Genomic DNA, 13,914 nt, shown 5'->3' on the forward strand with positions numbered 1-13,914 from the left:
AATACGAAGCATGCATTGTATATAAATTGATATTGATTTTTTGCACATAAAATTTTCAGGTTTTTTTCACTTTGTGTCCCAATCACTCCTGATTTTTATCAAATGATGCATAAATATCAAACATGATGTTGAAAAAGTTTTACTCTAGCTGTAACACATTCTTATTTTCTTCTTTATCATTAGTATCACATTTTACAATTTTTATTGAAACAAAATACTGTCAAAAAATATTGATGCTATTTGAAAAATCTTGAACAATAGACCCTGGAATCTAGTTTTAAAATTTGTTCTAAACGGGCATTATTCACTTTTTAAATACAGGTTTTGTGACAGGTTGCTTTTTGATCTTTGATCTAACTTTTTGTTGTGTTTTTTCAGGAAGCCCTCTGAAGACCCCCAAAGCTGGTTGGGACTGTTTGGTAAGGCCATCATCAGTTCAGCCAGTTACCTTCCCACACAAGTGGCTGACATGTTGTACCAAGAACGGTCCTTTGCAAATGTTCACCTTCCCTTCTTTGGAGTGAGGAACATATGCACACTAGCAACGTGAGATCACTTTCTTTCTTTATTTATTAGTACAAATAATTAAAACAATTTATTTATATTTGTCTAGCAAGTGGAGAGTTAAAATGGAAAGAAATGTTATGTCTACCTAGAATAAATTTTTGCTAGAAACAGAAAAATCTATGATTTTGCTTATGTTATACCAGGGCTCCCACAGAGGATTTTACTTTAACTCCAAAAATCAGGGAATGGTCGTGGTATTATATCTGGAAAATATTCTCTCTTAGAATTGTCAGTATCAGTAATTGAGATTGGAGTTCAATAATTTTCACATCTGATGGAATTATTTGTTGTAAAAATTTCGCATTTTAGTCAAACTGCCATGTTCCCATCCACATTCAATAATATTTTTTTTTGCTCACTAAATCTTACATTTGACATTGCAAATAAAAAATCTTGAAAAGTTGCATGGCATGGATTAAATATGGTTTGGGTTTACATTTAAATTTACCTGACATACCTGGAAAAGTCAGATAGTTTTTTTCTGAAATTGAGTGGGATATCCAAATATACCAAAAATTATAGAGCAAGGATGCAAACTGCCCTGCTTTCATAAAATGTGGTAAAGAATTAAAAACAAGATATTTCAAAATTTCAGTTAATTTATCTGACACCTTGAAAGGATCACCTTGAGATATTTGTGAAAAAGGGGCATCTTATGTAAACTTTTGAATTTTTTGTACATAATGATAAGGAAATACATTTTCAATGAAATTAACAGAACCAAGTATCATTCAGTAAAATGTGAATTTTGCAACCATTAGAGAAGTATCGTCCACAATGCAGAGATTAGGCCTTTCTGTCGCAGAAGTATGTGAAAAATAAGTTTATTCCCTGGAACACCTAATTCGTGCAGGGGAAAAAATAGTCTGCCTCCAAATTTATGTACGCAGAATTATAACCAAACTTTAAACATGTACGTCAGAAAATTTACTTTTGTCATTATGGGCAGCAGGAAATTAGAGTAATGCAGCACTTTTTATCCGGTATGCAAAAAACTAGAACATATTTTTGCTTGGTTTTCCCACCATTTTGAACTAGAACTATTGAGGCAAATTATAGGAATTCTAGTTATCCTTAAAGTTAAGTAGTGGGAAAGTTCTTTTCTTTTTATCAAAAAGTGGTGAGGTTGAAAGGGATAAATTCTTTATTTTTTCCTGTGTATAGAAAAGAATTGGTGGTTTTTAATAAGTTGCCCTCAGCCAGTTCTAAAGGAGTGGCATGTTGATTTTGTTTTCTCTTTATGTACAAAGGGGAAACTGCAATATACATGCTTATCCCTTTATATTACAATTGCCCCTTAATCGATAATTTACCTATTTGTTATTTATGTTTTTTCAGCTCAACTTTATTACTAATGTACATTTTTTCAAAGATTATTAAGTAATATTATTTTTGTTCTGTTAAAAAAAAAATTTCTTATATTTTTTATTTTATATATATATAGAATTGAGAAAATTCAACGTGTTCTTGTGGTGTCTGGAGAAGGTAAACTATATATCTATGATTTGGAACCAATTGAAGGAGGAGATTGCACTTTTGTTGTCTCTCACAAGTAAGAAAAAATATTCCATTAACTTTTTTTTTACTTAAGGAAAAAGTTGTCTCTGCTTAGTGTGGTGACTTTGGGAACTCAATGAATTTGATATTATTAACAAAATTGAAGCCACATATACTGAGTTTGAAAATAAAACGGGGGGAAAACTTACTTGATATTTTTCTTTTAAATTATTCAAATTATATGTGATATTAAAAAAAATTAGTCATCAGCAATTTTTCCTGAGATGCTCATTTATAAATTGTATATAATTATAATGCTGTATTTCATTATAATTATATACAATTTATAAATAAGCATATTTCAACATTCTCATTGCATTTCTAATTTCAGAGTTTGTAGGTGGTGGCTTAACATCTTCACATCTTCATCTGACTCATATGTTCATATCATCCCTCTTTTTTTTCTCATAACAATCTAGCAAACTTTTGATTTTATTAATATGGAAGCTACAAGCATATTTTCGTACATGACTCGATCTTTTGAGATGTTATATCTAAAGGATGTTCTATCATTCCTTCAGTTTCTCTTTTCAGCTTGATAACATTAAAAGATGTAATTACAAATTATGAAAGGAAATCAAGTCCGAGTAATATTTTGATCGCAATAAACGATTGATAATATTACTGAGACCGCATAAAGAGTTGATAACTGTAATTGATTGTATTTGATTAATCAACATAAATGATTATAATTAATTTATGAGCAACATGATTATAATTAATTATTATGATTAATGAACATCATGATTATAAAATATCAACAATCAAAATTTTAATGTATAAGTAAGCCAAATATATATTGTTTGTCCTTAACTCTTATCCATAAGCCTATCTTGAAATATTAACTTCTGTAACATAATGAAATAATTTTTACTTTTTTCCAGCCTTATTAATTTGACAGAAAAGAGCGTCATAATGAAACCTGGTGAATCGAGCACCGAGAATTCCCCACCTGCTGCCCTACCAGATTCACCGAGTGTCAGACGACCTTTTCAGCCTGGTAATGATATTTTAGAAAAGATCATTTGGTTTAAACTATTTTGATAATGCATTATTATTTGTAACATTTTTTGCAATTGTTGCTTTCTATTACTTTTTCTGTTGTAATACATCAATTACTTTTTTAAATTATAGTTAATTAGAACCCACTGTTCATTAATTTTGATTGTAGTATTTTTTATGTTCATTAAAGTGGGTCCTGAACTCTCCCCATATATATTTATCCATTTAAAATATTAGGAATCAAAATATTATATAGATATACTCACTCTAGGGGACACAAAATAATGAAAATTGTGTTTTGTAACTCTGGCTACTTATTAAAATCAGTAAGATCAAAGGAGGAATTAAAATCATTAAATTATTTGTATTGCTTCCTCCATTTAATGGGAATTGCCTTTGAGCTTCATCCTCAAATAAACTGGTTTTAGATCATTTTAATTCTTTGCTGAGTTTATCCTCCATAGTGAAGTTAGAAAACATTTTTATTCTTTTTACTGCAATGTTAACTGTTACTTAATATTTTGGGAGCTCAAGAAAAACCTACTACCTCAATACCAGTAGTACTTATTACTTCAATTAAACACCATTAGCATTATTACGTCTTCTAAAACTGATAAGTTTCTGTTAATTTTGTGGCCTCTTATGTGTGTATTTTTATTTCCTGGATTTTAAATGCAAATGGGAAAAGGAGTCATTAAGGAAAGTGATGCAGACCTTTCTCAAAAAATATTTATTTTAGTCATCAAGGTAAAAACAAAAAAGTTTTTTAAAAAAAGTGTTGTGTTTCAAAAATTTTTTGAAATTTTCAATACATACCTTAGGATTTTAAACAGTATTTTTTATTACTTTTTTATTATTTCATTTGATTATATGTGAATTATATAATATAATATTGTATATATTCAATATATATATAATATAAAAAAATTATATATTGTTATTTCACAGGTAAATTAGTGAGACATAATTAAATTCTAAGTTTATTTTCTGAAAAATATTATTTTCATATAAATACTTTTCTAATAATTTTTTTCAAGATTTTTTATGTTTTTATTTATTTATTGTAGTACTATATTGAAATTAATGAACAGTGATGTAATTAATATTATAAAAGTTAGATTTTAAAGTTGCAGGCTAATGTTTGCTTGTATACAGTATTAATGAATCAGCATTTGTCATCCTAACTGTTGTAGTTTTTAACAGGGTTCAAATTTCTTTAAAATTAACTGGTATTAGTAATATGACTGGTATTAGTAATATTAACTGGTATTAGTATTAGTAATATGTATTAAATTGTTTTTCTAAAACTAGAGTACATCTAGTTTCATTTATACTCCATAATATCTCTTTATTTCCTCAATGTTTTCATGCATTTTTAAAATGGTTTGTCAGTCTTTGTGAAGGAAGCTTAAGTTTCCTGGTACTCGTCACTTTGAATGTAAATCATACCTGTACCAGAATCATGCCACTGTCAGCTGCAGATCGTGGGTTCGAAACAACCACCGCCATTGACGATTACGATCGCATCTCAGTTCGTAAAATTATGATCATTAGATCAAAGATATAAATAATATATTTTAAACCTACACCACAAAGTGTGGAGTGACCAGGATGCTTAAGTGCGAGTTGATGAATGTGTGAGCGTGAGTTGTGAATCCTCCCCATGTGTGTGCTGACCATTTCTTCTTTTTTCTTCTTGACTTCAAGGGAGTACAAGTTATGCGGCCATTGTGCGAGGAGGGGACACAGGTACAGCCCAAGGTGTGTAGACGCATGGCCCGTCACAACCGTTTCTTGCATGAGGCATGCCTCACTCTTAAAGTATGTAATGAATTTGCCTTTCCGTTCTCAAACACGTATGGTTCACAATCAGCAGGCACAACACTGTGACACGACGAGAAAAAAAAGGGCAAATTTGTTGCATCTCTGAAAGAGTTTTTTTTAAATTTTTTTTTTACCCTTTTTATTTAGTCTTTTTTTTTAATAGTTAAAAACATGAGATATGTATAGTTATTTCTTTATTTTCTTTATATTTTCTACTGCATACTGTATTATATAATTCTACTTACTTTTTTTTGTTTCAGTCTTTATCTTTTCTTGCTATCTATTTTTTTCTCTTGTAATTTCTTCTCTGAATAATCAAAATCAGTTTAAAATCTTAATTGTAAAATTTTTTAAAATTATTATTGAATTATTTTTTAAAATTAATCTTAAAATTATCTTGATTATCTTAATGGCAAAAATGATTAAAGTGACTAATTTGTCTTTTATTAAAGCATAATAATATTCATTGAAGTATATTTGTATACTGTGATACGAGTAAAATAATTCAAAAAGAGTTACCTATTCATAATTTTAATTTATCCATCTGTGCACTTTAATTAAAATATGTAGTATTATGCCATTACTTACAACTATTTGGTGCTTTTTTTTTATGCAAAATATTTTATATTTCTGGAATTGAATGCTGATTAATGATAACGTTATCTTTAAACTTAAGTTATTGGAATCGACTCATTTGATTAATAATATAATTCATTTACTCATTTGAGTTTTTATACTTATTATAATGTCACAAAATTGTTTTTATCAATTCGAAGTATATAGTGATATAGACATCTAATTGAGTAAACAACAATCAATCCTCGATTATCTGAAATAATAAGATCCAACATATTTTGTATCATAAAAATGTTTGCTTCTATTTTTAATAAAATATAAAATGGAAATAATCGGTGCCAAATCAAAAAAGCAGATTGCTATAAAATTTTATGTCCTAACTAATTTTATGTAACTGAATGTTTCAATCGAACAATGTTTAACACTTGTGCCAAAATAATTATAGTACTAACATTTTAAAAGTTGTATAGCATCTTCAAAATACATTTATTTCAAACAATGTTAATATTTTTACTTTATCATTCGATTTTACATTTTCCTAAAGTTCTTCTGTTTTCTCATCGTCTTTAAAATAGAATTCACCTATGCATTAAAAAAGGAATATATACATTAAAACATGCACTCATCTAACACTTAGGTTGACAGTGTGTTCAATTTTAGTTTAGAAAAATAAGTCTTAAATCAATTTTTGTTTTATTTTTGTAACACATTTTCCGTTGTACATCAAAATGCCACTATATTTCAAAATTTCAGTGACCTATTTGCAGTTCAATGTTCAACAATATAAGTAGTTCTCTACAAAAATAGCAAATTTAGACTTTTCCATTTATGTTCCATTTTTCAAATGAGTAAAATTGCCTTATTTCTTGAGTAATCAGTTATATGTTACCTACTTTACTTAACAGTGTAATGCTTAGACAGATAGAATGATTTGAAATGTTCCTTATAAATAAATAAACATTCGCTATAAAAGATTAATACACAAATTTGGAAAATGCTTCCACTCCCAAATGTTATTATGTAATGCTATGGACTTTTAAAAATTTCTGAGACTTTAAAATTTCTGCTTAAGGCGGAATTCCACCTCATAATTTGTTTGCCTTTGACAAAGTTTACTGTAAATGAAAAAATTTCTAATTCATTAATTTTTTTACTGTGCCAGTAACCAACTTCTAAACCAATTTCTCATAAAAGGTTTGTTTGTTAGAAAACGAGTTCAAAAGCCACAATAACAAAAGTAACTTACAGAGAAACAGAGCTACCAAGTCAATCGATATACACATATATTTAAATTAAGAAAAGAATTTAGAGGAATACTTCAAACTTATTTTTTTATTTCAGAACAACAGTGGGTGAGAAAAATTGATAATCTTTTTAGTACTTTTTAATTTAGTATGTATTCAATTTACCATTTGTATTTCTTTTTCAAGTTAGCATTATTAGGTTATGAGATATTTTAAATTAGATCTGACAAAGAGATTTAAATCTAAATGCTGGTTATTGAACAAACTTATAGAATTATAAAAATAATTTTTTTGGAAAGCAATTTTAATAACTATTTATATTTACTTTATTTCATTAATAAATTTTTTTTACTGTTTTAATGATATATTTTTATTAAAATTAAAAATTTATAGGAAAAAGATCTGTTTTTTTTTAGATTGACATTTGAAGAATGCAAAGTCAATATATACTGAATGTCATTGATTGTCAATTATAATATGAGTAAACATCTGCTAAAACGATCTCAATTTTTAAATTACTGAAGGCAATTTTAATTGATTTTTTAAAATGACTAAGTTTGAGATAATAAGATGAATAAAAAGATTATTATTAAAATTATAAAAAATTTAAATGGATCATTTACACTAATTGGTTAAACTTTATTTTTTTCATTAAATTATCCAAATAACTTTTTTATTTTTATTTTGTGCAATTTTTTTTATTGTTCTTATAATTATATTTTAAATTATATTACTATCTGTATATTTGACAAAATATACAAATAGTAATACAGTGCAGAACCTCTTTTCCGGAAATCAGAAAACCGGAAAACCAGATAACCTGAATGAAATTCGGAACCGGAAATTAATTTTCTTCCATTAAAAAAATTTTTTTTCTTGCAAGATTTTGAGCTCATTTTGTTATTTAGAGTGTACTGCTTATCGAGTAGACGAAAGAACTGATTTAGAGGGCGGATCAAAAGCCGTTTGTAGACGAATCTCACATAAGCACAAATAGCTTATATATGTTATTAATGTTAATAATAACATTAATAACATATATAAGCCTGTATATAATTTTTATTTCATAATTTCTTTCCTTATTTAAACTTAAGTGTATTATTATTTATAATTTTTTATTATTTCTAAAACTATTTCAAAAAAAAAAGTTTGTTTCGTTTTATAAACATTAAAAAAACGGCATTTTGTAGCGATTCAGAAAACCGGAAATATCTATTATCCAGAATCGCGATGGTCCCAATCGTTCCAGATAATCGGTTCTCTACTGTATTAATATATAATAATTCAAACGTGTAACACGTCTCACCACTTTCTATCCTAACTGTTAACAATATTTTTCCAGATTGTGTTCAGATCAAAAGTTAGTTGGGAAACAGAATAGTTTTACACCTAATGTAATTACTTGTTAAAGAATAATTTGGCTTCAATTTTCCGTTTGTTTTTCCTTTTGTTTGCTCTATAAAAATAGTAATAAATAAATTATAATAATAAATTTTAAAATAATAAATTATGTAATACTTAGTGTACAATATTTTTGAAGAGTTAAGACTGGAACTATCTCATTTTTTTTTTATCCTATTTATTTAAAATTAAGCAACTTATATAAAATTAATTTAATGTTTTTTTGCGCATGGTTTTTATTTATTTATTTATTTGCTATAATATATTTCAAAAAACAGCAAGCACATTAAATTGAAAATCTTGCATTAAACTTTTAATTTATTACACACTATATACACATTGAAAAAAATCTTATGTAGCAAAGAAACTGTATAAGTTATATTCATGGTGTTAAACTTAAGGTAAATTGTATGAAAATTAAAAGAATTCAGTTAATTGAATGAAACAGTACTTAGAGGTTCAGATTTCTCAAATACATATTCTATCTGTTTGTGCACTGTTACATTTGTCAGGTTGAAGCTCGTACATTAAGAAAATATTTTTAATATTGTAAATTTTTTCAAAAAAGTACTGATTTTTTTAAAATTTAGATTTCAGTGTTGTTTTTCCCTTCATTAAAGAAATTGCTTAACATATATTTTAAATATCAAGTTTTTCCTAAAATAATTCACTAATAGAATTAAAATATCAGCATAGAAGATTTACCACAATGTTTTATGTCAATTTGTTTTATTTTTTATTCTCAAGGACAATTTTATTTTTTAAAAAAAGAGAATATTGTTGGATTCTTTACTTTTAAATAACTTTATTGCTATTAAAATATAATTCTAAATCTTTTTCTCCTTTTAAAAACATGCGTTTCGTTTTGTCAATATTTTGTAAATTGAATATTTATGTTATAAATTGAAGTTCATTCAAACTTGATTAATACTAATTTTCCCCTTTTTATTTAAAATGCAAAGATAAAAAAAATTAACTGACTGAGACCCCCAAAAGAGTCTGTCATAGAATGTTCAGTTGTGCTAAATACAGTTGAACTTGGTTATTGTGAGATCTAATGCGAAAAATTCCTAAATTTAACTATTTTTTTTAAAATTCATCATTGATTAACACTCAAAAGCAAAAAATGCTAAAATCTGTGACTAATGTCCCACAGCAATTTCAGTTTGTTGTAAAACAATTTACATCCATGTCCCTGCCGAACAATTTAGGTCTAAGTTTCTGCAAAAATTTTATATGCTGTCGATAATTTTTATTTCACTGTGTAGCTACTTATCTAGGCATTTGATATTTAATTAATTAAAATTACTTTTTTTTCTGTTTCATTAGCAAAATAAAATTATTTATTCTTTTAATTGAACTACTGCTAGTTGTTTGTTTTTTGTGATATCCACAAGACATATGTAATAATCAAGGGCTTGTTGCAGAATATTCACTATAATTCTGCTTATGGGGGTTTAATGTTTGCTAATATCCATCATGAAACTCTGTTATTACAAGTATAATTAGAATTAGGAGGAACTTCTTAAATAATCTTTTGTATGTGAAATTTTAAATACCCCTGAAAGAGTTTTTTTTAAAAGAAAAGTGTATATGTGTTAGCTACAAAGTATTACATCATGAAATCCTTCATCTGTTTTGTAAAAATAATTTTCAGACTAGTATGAAATATTCCTAATAATTCCATATTTGTTGAAACTAATAGTAATGAAATATTCATGGGCTTCATTTTTGACAAAAAAAATTGGCAATTTAGTGGCAAATGTTAGACAATTTTTTAATTGCCATTTGTTGCACTCAGTTGCCTGTTGCCGATGGCAACCATTAGTATTTTCTATGTATCACAGTATTTTAGCATGGCTCTTCTTGCTTCTGTTGTTCTTGTATTACAAATATTTGTGTTTCATGCAACTCTTCATTTATAAAAATTTTACAATTATAACTTTTATGATTATTATATGACACTTAATTTATTATTAGTTATTCTAAAATGCTGAAAGATCTAATTCAACAAGAAAAAGAAGAAAAAAAGGGAACCCAAATTTTGCAAGAAAAAAATTATAACTTTTCCTTAGAAAATTTTTTTGCTCCTTGAAGTCTTGCTTTTTATAGCAATGGTGCTAATGATAATGTATTTAGTGCCACAAGTGTTGGACAGTGCACAAAATAAAAAAGAGAACAAAATCAGTAAAATAGCTCTTGATAAATAAAATTTTAAATATACAATATTTTAAAAATTTTGCAACTGAGAAACTATGATCGATTGCACTCAAATTTTTTATTTCACCTTTAAAAATCAATTTTTAAAAATGGTGTAAAAATGTTTGTCTCACATCTCAGGATTTTTTGACTATTAGTAAATGGAATTATAAATAATTATTAAAAAAAATTTCTTGTATGGAATTATCGTAGGATTAACATTTATAATAATGTACAAAAAAATTTTCTGTTCCTTTAAAAGAATTCTCGAAGTATGGGAAATACAAAAAAAGTTAAATTAGCATTAAAGTATCTAGGCTTTCCTAATCAAACTAGTTGGACAAATTATGGCTATACCTCATATTTTGTTGGTCAGAAATCATAATCCGTCGAAAAAAAGGATATGTTTATTCAGAGAAAGTACGTTTTTGTGTCTGATTTTGTGACATAAAATATCATCTGCACTACTTAATTAATATATTTAAGGTCACCCCTTTAATTCATTAAGGTTTGTCTTAGATGGAGTCTTAGCAGGTGATCATTAAAACAAAAATTACACAGGATGTTCCTTTTTTTCTCGCGCTGTACATCACCTGATTTTCCAAAAAAAGAAAGACACTAAGTTCTTAGTTTTTTTCATTTCAGTGAAATAGGAACAATAAAAAGCAACCCCATTTTTAGGTATGATATGGAACATTTTTGTTCTTTATAGCTTTTGTTTTTGGTAATTTTGACCAACTGTGGTGTGAAGCACCCTTATAGCCTCAATCCCTTTGTTCTGATGAGAGAGTTTGACTGTATGCATAATAATTAGGCATCTATATAAAACTAAGTTTTAAATTTTATTTATGTTTAAAATATGTTGATATATATCAGATTTTAAGGTAGATGGTGCCTTGCCTTTAATTTTTTTCTTTCTAATATGCATTCTACTTTATACTTATTTTTGTATTATTCCTGTTTTTCCTGTCTGTATTTGCTTGTCCTTGTATCCCTTCTGCATAATTTTCTTTAAAAAATTAGCTTTTTTAAAAAAAAAGGAAGCTATGCTGAGGGAGAAATCCTTCAGGGTAAATTATCTTTCACCTTCTTAAGTAATTTAAAGTATAGAAAACATCAGTTCAGGGAAATCTAAAGTAGGCCATAAAGTTTCAAATAGGATTAGGCTATGGGAAGTTCCCTTCCCCTAGTTCGTTTAACTTTGATATTTTGAAAACCTTTTTTCAATATTTAAAATTTCAAGGTTTACTCTAGGTTTACCATAACTTTAAATTTTAAGTTATAAATCAAGATGAAACAGAATTTGCTATTAAAAGTTTCTCTCACAGTATAGCTTCCTCTTTAACTCAATTTATCTGTGACCCTATCTAATAAAAAATTACAATACATTTCTGTGAGGTTCAACAAGTGAACTAGAATTACAAGTTTGGCATTAGTATTCTAAGCATTGCAAGCGAAAGGTTAAAAATTAAATATTTTCCTCTCTATGCATAGTCATTAAATTGTGACTGACATGCTCGATTAACCCTCCGCTTAAAGTGTTGTGTTGTGATGTGTGAATCAATCGTGTGCATGAAATTGATCGATAAATGTGTGTTAATTTTGCTTTTGCTTTGTTTTTAGTTAAATAAATTATAAGACCTTATGATGTCTGATTTAAATGAGATATGCGCGAAAGAACACAGAAATTTTAAATTTAATTTATTATTTCAGTTTTAATACCTACTCACTCATTCAATTAGTGATGGTTTTAGTTTTGATTTTAAACTATCGACAGAAGGGTAACTTGAATCAACTGATCTATGAAAAATGCTATTCATTTATGTCGAATTCTAAAATTTAGCCATCATGTTAAGTTATTTTTTAGCTTAAAAAAAAGGAATTTGATTTTTTATAGTACAAATTGAAATAAAAAATTTATGAAACAGGAAATAACATACATATATATTTACTAGCCACAGCTGATCAGCTTACACCTAATTGCCTCTGTCTTGGTGAAAACGTGTTACTACTAAGACTTAGCCTTGTATATATATATATGGCACAATGAAGGCAAAAAAGATGAAAGAAAAACGAATAAATTGAGAAAAATAATAAGTTTTATTTACTGGGCATAAGCTGCAAGTATATAGAGCTCATAAAGTAAATTAAAAATATAGAGAAAACATGGAAAATAATATACTAAAGAGTAATGAAAAGAGATGAAGAAATATTATTAATCTTTTCATCATTTTGTTTTTTGGCTTTTTAACAATTTTCGTTAAATAGTTTTTTAAAAATATTTTATTTTAATAATTTTTCTTTGTTTCTTTTTCATTAATCTTTATTAATACTATTTTCCATGTTTTCTCCATATTTTTTTCTTGTGTATATATATATATATATATGTGTGTGTATATATATGATAATGGGCTCATGGTCTACTCTAATGGAGAGTTGTCTCTTGGTACAAAGGTGTTAAAGCATAATAATATTGTAAATACCATGATGATGCATTGAAATTTTGTTAGCATTGAGTTGATAAATTCTCGCAGTGACAGATATAATGTTGTGTTATTCTTCATAATTAATTCTGTAGAAAAATACCATACTTATAGGTTTAGGGCAGTGTTCCTCAACCCCCGGTTCGTGGATCAAATGGTACCGGGCCACCCATTTCATTGAAACTGAATTTAAATTCCTAGGTTTATACCCCAAATTAAAAATATCTGTATTCCATTCAAATTTTATTTATTTAAAAAAAGGAGGCCCCCGAAGGTAGTGACATAAATTTTTGTAATGTATCATTGTCTCCGATTACCCCCAGATGGAACCATCTCGTTGCAAAGAAACAAGCTCAAGGTTCTCATTGATTTAACGTTCTAGTAAGTTAAAATGTTAAATCACTTTATATTTATTTTTTGGTGTAACTGTATTTTATTTTGAAGGCATGTTTAAATATAATTAAATTAAACTTAATAAATCAAAATAAGCGGTAACAATCAACGTCCCCCCCCCAGTGGGCCGCGGTAAAATTATCAAACCTTGACAGGTCCGCAGTGATAAAAAGGTTGGGGAACACTGGTTTAGGGGGAAAAATTTCATTTCTAACCATAATAATCATAATTCTAATGCAAATAATGCGATGCTGATAACAGCAATTGATCCACTTGTTACAACTGACAATAGAAGGAAAATTGATATTTTTGTATGATTGTTTGAAAATGAGCTATAAACATGTAATTAAAGATTACTTAATACCAATTTGATGGTAGATTGTGGTTATCGTACTATGTTAACACGATCATGTTGATCATTCTGATAATTTGTCATATAACGGATAAAAAAATAAGTATTGCAGAATGCACAATAAACAAATTTTTTAATAGAAGCTAGCAAATGTCACTGATGCTGTCTTTAAAATATTTGATCTACAACTTTTTCTAAAGTAATGGCTTCCGCTAAGCCAATAAAATAATTCTATTTTTTAAAATTATTTCTAATTAAAAAATTGAAAATCAGACTTGTAGTCAATTAGAGTTATATTGAATGTAGACCCACAATC

At 27.2% G+C, this 13,914-nt stretch overlaps 1 protein-coding gene across 6 annotated transcripts in view; it reads left to right on the forward strand.

Annotated features, from left to right (window-relative positions):
* LOC107441076 (Autophagy-related 18a) overlaps positions 1-13,914 on the forward strand; it is a 46,331-nt gene that overhangs the window by 20,423 nt on the left and 11,994 nt on the right. For 2 of the 6 annotated variants that reach the window (XR_006225185.2, XR_011637732.1), the window contains exons 8-11: positions 379-546; positions 2,012-2,119; positions 3,009-3,124; positions 4,834-4,947. Coding sequence is in view for 4 of the 6 variants with exons in the window: in XM_016054216.3 (XP_015909702.1) it covers positions 379-546; positions 2,012-2,119; positions 3,009-3,124; positions 4,834-4,887 (446 nt within the window). In the remaining 2 variants the exon portion in view is untranslated. The remainder of the gene's footprint in view (positions 1-378; positions 547-2,011; positions 2,120-3,008; positions 3,125-4,833; positions 4,948-13,914) is intronic. The other 4 variants (XM_016054216.3, XM_016054217.3, XM_016054218.3 and 1 more) reach the window with 2 other exon arrangements.

Source organism: Parasteatoda tepidariorum, chromosome 9, assembly GCF_043381705.1.
Source record: "Parasteatoda tepidariorum isolate YZ-2023 chromosome 9, CAS_Ptep_4.0, whole genome shotgun sequence".
In the NCBI taxonomy this organism is placed as follows: Eukaryota; Metazoa; Arthropoda; class Arachnida; order Araneae; family Theridiidae; genus Parasteatoda; species Parasteatoda tepidariorum.